General features: G+C 36.0%; 1 protein-coding gene across 1 annotated transcript in view; it reads right to left on the bottom strand.

The window, feature by feature from the left end:
- Positions 1 to 8,739, bottom strand: part of LOC107725426 (adenosine kinase-like) — a 38,546-nt gene extending 29,807 nt beyond the window's left edge. The window contains exons 1-2 of the mRNA XM_016534668.1: positions 8,683 to 8,739; positions 8,139 to 8,309 (exon numbers count right to left, since the gene is read on the bottom strand). Of these exons, the coding sequence (XP_016390154.1) occupies positions 8,139 to 8,309; positions 8,683 to 8,739 (228 nt within the window). The remainder of the gene's footprint in view (positions 1 to 8,138; positions 8,310 to 8,682) is intronic.
- Positions 8,740 to 9,008: the final 269 nt, after the last annotated feature.

Raw genomic sequence — 9,008 nt, 5'->3', positions numbered from 1 at the left:
ACACACATACAGATGAAGAATGACGTGATGCTTCAGATGAGTCAACGGCGCTTGTTTGATGTAGTCATCCTCAGGGGAACGTCCACAAACACATCCACAAACAGGATAACAAAACCTACTGGAGGAGCTGAAATGGCTCAAAAACATTTGATTTCTCGCTAAATTTAGACAGGTTACATCATAAATCATCGCTATTCTTACATCATGACTATTACTTAATACCTAGTCATTAAAAAGCAAGGAACTTCATTTCTTTTGTTGAAACTCTTGACAATAAACAGTTTTTTACTTCTACAAGCATTCAAAAGGAGTAAAAATTTAAATTAGTAAAAGAAATTAATTGGCCAATTTTTGACCAATTTAAAATTATTAGCATTAGCTGATTAACAGATGTAAATCTATTCAAATTCTACCAACAGTCTTAAGGAAAGGATAAAAAAACATTTTCAGTAAAATAATATTTTAAATATTTAAAACTGTTAAAAAGTATTTTTATTTAAAATAAATACATTAAATGAAACTCTCTAATCTGTATTATATACCACTTGACACCCTGCTCTTTTTTTATTTATTTATGTTTACTTTTTATTTTTTAAATCAATACGCCACAAGCTACAGTGATTTTACCATGGTAATAAAGCACATTTAAAATGCCTTAATCCCTGTAACAAACATACGGCCTTAAGTTGCTTACTGCTTATAAAGAATAATATTATAAAATAGTATTTAATAATAATATCATCATCACTATTATAATTTACAATAAAAGCCATCATCATGAACAAATAATCTTTAAACAAGTATAATACGCATAACTGTAGACTGTTTACAACTGTCAAACAATGTCGTAAATTTGCCCATTAATACAAAATGAATATTTTACAATAATAATGATTTTACAATACCTTCAGTCATGGCTTATCCAATTAGAATTTAGAACCATAACTACCTGTTTTATGAATTGGCTTTTAACAGCCTTGTATAATGGTGTCAGTTGTACTAAATGGTGAACGATAATAGTAAATTCACTAATGAGAGGTACTTCACTGCAGACAACATAAGTACCCCACACAAGAGAAAATCAATATGAGACATACATTCACAGATGTGTGTGTGTCAGAAATTACCGTTAAACCCTTCTGTTACCCAAAATGACTGATGTGTGGGGCGTCAGAGCGGGTTGGTGTTAAACTTTCCCAAATCATCCTGGCAACAACCAGCTGACATCCTACACTCAACTCCACAGTGACAGAAATACACTGGGCTTGGTGGCAGCTATTGATCGGCCCTCAACACAATACCCGCTCATCCATCCATCATCACTCCGCGTCTCTATAGAGAGCCAGGCGCCTGAACCTATTAAAGGCAGTGCCGGCCCGGGTTCATTCTCACCCTCAAATCTGTGTTATGGAACTCCCCATCAAGCTGAAAATGGCCTCTGCGGCTCAATGTGAGGGATATTCTGGGGAAAGCCTCCTGAGTCCTCCGATTATAGTGGTTAGCTCAACTTCCCTATTGTGACCCTATCTGATCCAGCAGCGACACATACAAGCCCACAACTATCATCCCTGAGACATAAAAACCGACTAGGATGGACTATAAATCTACAGAAGTATTTGTGTTTTATGTAAGGAGCACACACTAAACAGACATTTATGATGCTTTTTCGATATAATTTTGAAATGTAATAATAATAATTACAATATATTTCTTATATTACTAAAATAAGTTATTATAACAACCGCAATCATCATCATAATCAAACGACCTTCAAAAAATAGTATAGTTCATACATTATTGCAGTAATTTATAACAGAAATTTATGGGGCTTTTTATACATAATTTACATAAGATACATAATTATATAATATACATAAATAATACTGTTACCAGGGCTGGGGAGTAACGAAATACATATTTAAAATACAAAATATGAGTAACTGTATTTCGTTATAATTACATTTTAAATAGGTGGTTATCAAATTACAGTTACATCCGAAAAGTTCTGCCTGTTCATTTAGCAACTTGTAGTGACAGTTCATACATGCTCATCATCACGATACAAAAATGGACGACACAACAAAGCCATTCGCGTAACTTATTTCTCTCGTGGAAATACAAAGTCAAACGATAGCTTTATGTGGTTTACAGATGAACTTGAAGTCTTTATCCATTCGAAATGTTCAAGAGTAGATCATCTTTGGCGCGGTAATGCGAGTTCATGATCCGATTCGTGAATAGATGATTCTTTTGAGTCAATCTTTTAAATGAATCATTTCTTTTGTTTAACAAAACCAGTGTGAATGGTTCACAAACTGGATAGATCTGAGGTGTGTTTACCAAAAGCATCGTTAGCAAACTGTGGTTGTTAATTATTGAACTATAACGACATTACTTGCGACCGTAGTTGCTTTGGGAAACGAGCCCTGTCAATTTTGACTCAGTGATTCTTTTGTGCCGATCGCTTCTCCATAAAGAGGATTATCATCACATAAAGTTTGGTCCATTCATTAAACAAATCTATTGTATAACTTGAACTGTGCCAGTTGTTTTGGCTACTTTTATTATATGTTTGGATTCGTTTTGAAGCTTGGAATGCAGCATGAAACAGCACGGAATCCCATTCATTGTATTCAAATTGAATTTATATTGATTGAACATTGTTAATATGTTCCTTTGTGTTACATAGCTTAAGTATTTCAAAGTATTCTAAAGTATTTAGATTAAGTTACTAAACCCGAGTAATCTAACAAAATACATTACTGATTACTTTTTAAAGCTTGTATTTTGTAATCTGTAGTGAAATACATTTTAAAAGTAACCTTCCCAGCCCTGACTGTTACTACTACTAATAATAATAGTTAAAAGCCAAAAATAATAAAACATAATAATAATAATAAAATCATCATCTACAAACAATCTTTGTCCAAAGAAAATAACTTAACTTGCTTAACAGGATTAGCTTGGGCTTTTAAATATAAACGATGAATTTCATTATTAAAAAATAAAACAACATAACAAATAACTTCATTGCCAAATTTGTTATTGTTATTTAAAAAAAAAATAAAAAATTCAATGACAGTTCTACAATTTTTAACAATATATTAATTTACACAACTTTCTCAAGATTGGAAAATGTTACTATTAACATTATAATATTACTACTAATAACGCTAATTACTACTAATAATATGAATACTAATAATAGTTATATAATAATCATTTTTTCATGTTTTTCAATGCGGCAGTACAGTTTTGGAAGGGGAAAAAAAAAACTTTGGTACTGTTTTGTTAGCATCTCTTGCTCCCTGAGAGCAAATCACTTGTCCTAGCACTCCTAACTGTCTCTCCACACAGCAAATGTCTTGCAGGTCATTGTATAGGGGTCGAGAGCAGACAGACGGCTGTAATTGAGTGCAGTGAGTGATGCAGTAAAGCACTCGTGTAGAGTGTGCATCGCGTGAGTCTCCCTGACAGCATCCAGCCCCAGCATTGTTTTAATTACCTCACCTTGCATCTCTCTCTCTCTCGCTCTCTGCCTGTCCCTCTTTCCTTCTGCTCTGAATTCAGACAGCTGCTTCCAAACTACTTTAAAACATTTTTTTGTTAACCATGTAAAACATCACCAAATGTCTCAGGAAGACTTCTAAGCATCTCAGAGGGGGCCTGCCACGACTCAGAGCTCTGGAAATGTCCGTGTTTGATTGTCAACAAGATTTTTAGAACTTGACATCTGTCTCTCAATATTTGTGTGTGTGTGTGCGTGCAGCTGTCTGAATCAGCTGGGAGATGGGGGCCCAATGTCAGGCATATCCCTCATCGCCTCGGGCTTCCTGCATGAACTGTCCGTCACCTACACACAATCAGCGGGGGAGGACACACACTCCAGCACAAGAAAATATATCACTGTGCTGTAGATATGCAAACATGCACGTATCCTTCCACAAAGAAAGCACAGTGGTTACTGTCAACGGATAAGTCTAGATGTAGAGCACCAGACAGAGTCATAATTAGGCCCAGATGGATTTTGGACGTTTTCTTCATTTTCTGTCCTGATTTTGGAAGAAAATCTGTGGAATAGATTTACTTACTTAAATATGGTAAAAGGTCTTAAATGGACCTGAGAGTACTGCAGTTTTATTGGTAGTATGAAGTATAATCACACTGGCTAAAATATTGACTCAAAAATATCTTGGGAATTTTGTAGAATTCTGCTAATATAATGAATTCAACAGTGCAATAAACAAGAAGTTAATATTGCGTAACTGAGATTTTAGATAAAATGTCGGAAGATACTTTGGGCCAGATTTACTAACAGCTTGTGCCAGCGCAAACCATCTTTTGGCGTTACAATAGTACTGTCAGGATTTATTAAAGATGTGCAGTGAAGAATTAGCGCTGAAATGGCGTGCACCTGACCTTATTGAATATGCATTCATAGGAGTTTCGCTTTCAAACACAAAATTTATGGGAGGAGAGTATTAAAATTAATCATGCAACGCGATTTACTAACGTTTGCACTTGTCAAATTACTGGTATTTTCGCCATTATTTAATGCCTCCAAAAAAAGCATGTCTTAAACTATTTTGCACCTGTGTCACAAGTAGATCACCCGCACCTGATGAGCATCGGCTCTGCTTATTTGCGACTATGCTAATTTGTGCTGCGCTTGGTATATTGTGTTGGTTGATATGTAAATGAGATGTTGCGTCTGTGTTCTTTAATTTGCACGTTGTCAGTAAATCACCCGTAGAAATTTCCATGCCCATCGGCACTGTTTTGGAATTGCGCTCTCGCGCCAATTTACCCTGTTTAGTAAAATTGGCCCTTTGTCTATTTTTGCTCAGCCAATGAGAATTAGGGATGCACCAATATTAAAATTCTGTCTGAAAACCAATAAAATGGCAGTAATAAAATAAAATAATAAATGAAAAAGCCAGACAGACAGAAAGACAATTAAAAAAAAGAAAGAAAGAACTTAAAGATTCTTAAAATAAAAAAGTACAGTGAAAAATTGATATTTATTTTGAGATTTGCTAGAGATTACATTTAACAGTGTTAAAATTATTAGCATTTTTAAAGATTAACTTTAAGCTAGCATGATGTTTGCACAAGTAATAGATATGTAAAATAGTAGAAATTAGCATAAACAATTAAACATACCATATTGGTTGATATTGTTAAATAATTAAAATAAGTCTATTATTATCTGATAAGTAGTATATGGTACTAACATATTCTGCATCCCTAATGAAAATAATTCCAAGTGAAGCTAAAACAACTGTAAAAACAGTCTGACTGGAATGTGCAAACAATGACATGAGGAGTCAGACAAAAAGTGAAACTTCCCTGCTGTTCGACTGAATATTAGTGCCGCTCAGCCAATCAAACGGGAGGACTGGTACTAACTGTTTTATAAGAATGATTAACATGCCACACACAGGCAAACAAGGAGGCTTCTGATGCAAAGTCCAAGATTATTTGTTCTGGGGCATGTCAAAAGCTTCCAATTTCCTTGTCTGTCTTTTGGGACATGAATAAGATTATTTAAAAGTCAGCGTTAGGCAGAAGGCCTTTGGGTAGATCTTCACAATGAGTCAACTCTTCCGAATTCTCGTCTTCCTCCTCCCTCCCTCGATTTTCGCTCTCGCTCTCCCTTACCCATAAGCAGCAGCGGCGCGATTTCAATCATTTCGTAACCTCCCAGCAATCATGGCTTTAACTCCCCTGTTATTTAAAACAATCTGAGCTCTGAGCGCGAGTTAATCACTGCTTATACAACATCAGTCAGGGTTATTCATTCTGTTCCAATTAATCATGCCATTTATCTACATTGTCTGAGCCTTCTGCTCAACAAATTCATCTGTAATGACACAGACAATTCACATTGTTGAATTTTATCATGTATGTGGCAAACGGCGGGCAAATTGCTGGAGATTACGTACGCGTTTGTGTACACGCCGCTGTGTGCGTCGATTTCGGCGAGCATAAATTCAGCGCCATCTGGTTTTGGCTCTTTACTGCACGGCTCTCTCACTTAATTAACTGGAGGCCATTACATTTCCTGAAATGTTTCACTTTCTCTGGTTCATGTCATGCAGGCAGGCAGGAGGGGAGCAGGGAAGGACTCAATTAGACCAACGCCGCTCCCTGGATATTACACACTTGGTGTGTGCCAGTTAAGGGGGCGTGAGGCTGGTGCAGGGCCTGAACGTCTCTCGCTGCGCCTACCCTGTCAGCACAGATAAAGGCCTGCCTGTCTGCGTTAGATCCCGCCCACACACACGCATTCAGACAAGCTCCAGCTGCCAAAACACTTCATACCAACCAGCAGAGAGCTAGGCGTACATAAAGACTAACACGCATTAATACTGCCCAACAAAGACTGCAGCTACACGCTATGTATGCGCTATTTAATTAGCCTGAGAAAAAGCTAAATTGTGGCTGTCAGTTTAACAGGAACTACAGCAGCTCTATAAATAGTCTGGGTGAAGAGAATCTGAATCTGACCAGCATCAGTGTTTAATTTCCTGGTTGGGCTGTTTGACAGTATACAGTATAACGCAACACTGGAAATCGGTCGAGATTTATATTGCAGCAGACATTTATGCGGATATCGGTGGGCAGGATTGCTTTATGTAATTTCTACACAATAGAAACAAAGAAATGTGAAAATACACTGCCAATACTTGGCTCAAAATGAGTAAGAACTTCACATTTTTTAAATAAATTCAAATGGTGTGTGTGCAGAACGTATCGCCTGTTTTAAAACGTTTCCAACGTGATTCATCCAATCAGAATTCAAAGATCTGTCACATGACTTCACTTTGCACATTTTTAATTTGGATATTGGTGTGCGGAATCCCTTTTTGTGTCATTAGTTTGTAACTCAAGTGCAACATAAATCAGCTACTTATTATGATTATTTTAATTTCTGTCAATCTGTCGAAGTTCTAAATGAATGGAAAAAAAATTTAAGTATCCTTTCATATACCACCATTCATATTTTTCTTAAAAAAAAAAAAAGTCTCCATGCTCACCAAAGGCTGCATGCCTTACAGCAAAACAGTAATATAAATATTATATTTATAGTAACTTATATTTATATTATAATTTAGGGTTTCTACTGGAATATAAGTTCAAATGTAATTTATTCCTGTGATGCAAAACTGAATTTTCAGCAGTCATTACTTCAGGCTTTAGTGTCACGTGATCCTTCAGAAATCATTCTAATATGTTGATTTGGTGCTCCATAAATATTTTGTATTATTATTAACATTGAAAACAGTCGTGCTACTTAATATTTGTATGGAAACTGTAATTTAAAACCATGAATCACATATTTTTTTCAGAATTCTTTGATGAATACAAATTTTTAAAACAACAGCATTTACTTGGAATCATAAATGACATAAATACTGTCACTTTTGATTAATTGAAAGTGTCCTTGTTGAATAAAAAAATAATTTCTTTCTAAGTTACTATTGATAACTGATCTTACTGCAAAATCTTATTGGTAGTGTGGAAAAACCTACCATGCAAAATATACTGTTACCACGAAATACATTTTCTCACACCATGGAGTTTTTGGTCATACCACCCACCCTTACCCATAAGATGAAAATAAGTGCTGAAAAGATATTTAGATATAGAGGTAAAGCTTTAACTTGTTAGGGCTGACTCTCAGCACAAGTCAAACACCTCTACCCCACACTGCCACTACCAGAGCGTGGACCTGACTGAGACCACGATGACTCAGAACATTACTCCAGTGTCTGAGTCTCAAGTGCTGAGGTAAGAGGATGTTTACGGCCCAGTCTGCAGCCGGCCTGTGGGGTGTTACTCTCACAATGAGTACGGTCAGTGCTGGACGACAATGCATTTGAAGTGAGATGACTATTCTATGTGTATGATTACAAAAATATAAAATTTTAAATGAAAAACAATTTCAAATTGTAATTAATTTGGGTTCCTTGTCTATGCAAAATCTCGCATCTGAACTGTTGCAGGGCAGGGAATGGACCACATCAAATAAACAGCAAGAACGGAACGACAGATAAGTGTTACATGATAAGACAAGCAACTAAACTCTTTCACATGTACTTTTATGCCGTGTGTGTCCACATAAACATACTCACCGTCTCGTTGCCAAAAAGGATGTCCACATAGGGCATAACCTTCATCAGGGCCTCCTTGAAGAACTCACAGATGAATGGAGCTGACAGATTTAAGCAGAAGATCTTGTTGTTTTCAGAAGCGTGTTTGGCTACCTTCAGGATCGACTCCAAGGATACAGTCAGGAAAAACCCCTTCAGAAGAAGACAAAAATGAGAGTTATAATTTGTGCAGTTTTTGAGACTTGGCCTGGTTTGAGTTATTTTCTGCACATTTATTCAGTTAAACCCACATACAACTAGAGATTTTGAAGCTGCTATATCAGTAAATCTCAGCATTACAACACAAGAGAAAGAAAAATAAAAATAAATTTTCCTCCTCTAAGTGGAGTAAACATGGCTAAGCTTGATATAATGGAGAGTATGATGAGGCACAAATAGGATTAAGGTTTTAGGAGATGAGAATGAATGATGACAAATAGAGTCCATAATTGCGCTGGTGCTTCCATCAGAGAGTAGGGAGAGTGCACAGAGACAATCCAATACAACAAAAGGCACCTTGGCCCACCTCCTCACACGGGGACAACTGCAAGGTCACACGGCTCTCTGAGGAGCACTTACACATCTCCTTTATGCCTGTGCTGAGGGCTCTCTCTGTGCAAACATAAAAAATATGCATACAACATTGTTTTTGTGAACCTTCGTTCTTTTACAAACTAGAGAAGCCAAAAACCAAAAGATTTTTGTTAAAGATGAATTAAAAGACTTCTATTTAGATAAAGTAAATCAAAAGTGTTTTACTTATATATATATATATTTAATTATATATAAAAAAAATGTGTGAAATAACATGTACTGAGACCAGAGTTGGGTAATAACTGATTACATGTAATC

Source organism: Sinocyclocheilus rhinocerous, unplaced genomic scaffold (genome assembly GCF_001515625.1).
Source record: "Sinocyclocheilus rhinocerous isolate Xijiao unplaced genomic scaffold, SAMN03320098_v1.1 scaffold366, whole genome shotgun sequence".
Lineage (NCBI taxonomy): Eukaryota > Metazoa > Chordata > Actinopteri > Cypriniformes > Cyprinidae > Sinocyclocheilus > Sinocyclocheilus rhinocerous.
This window is presented reverse-complemented; position numbering and strand designations above follow the sequence as displayed.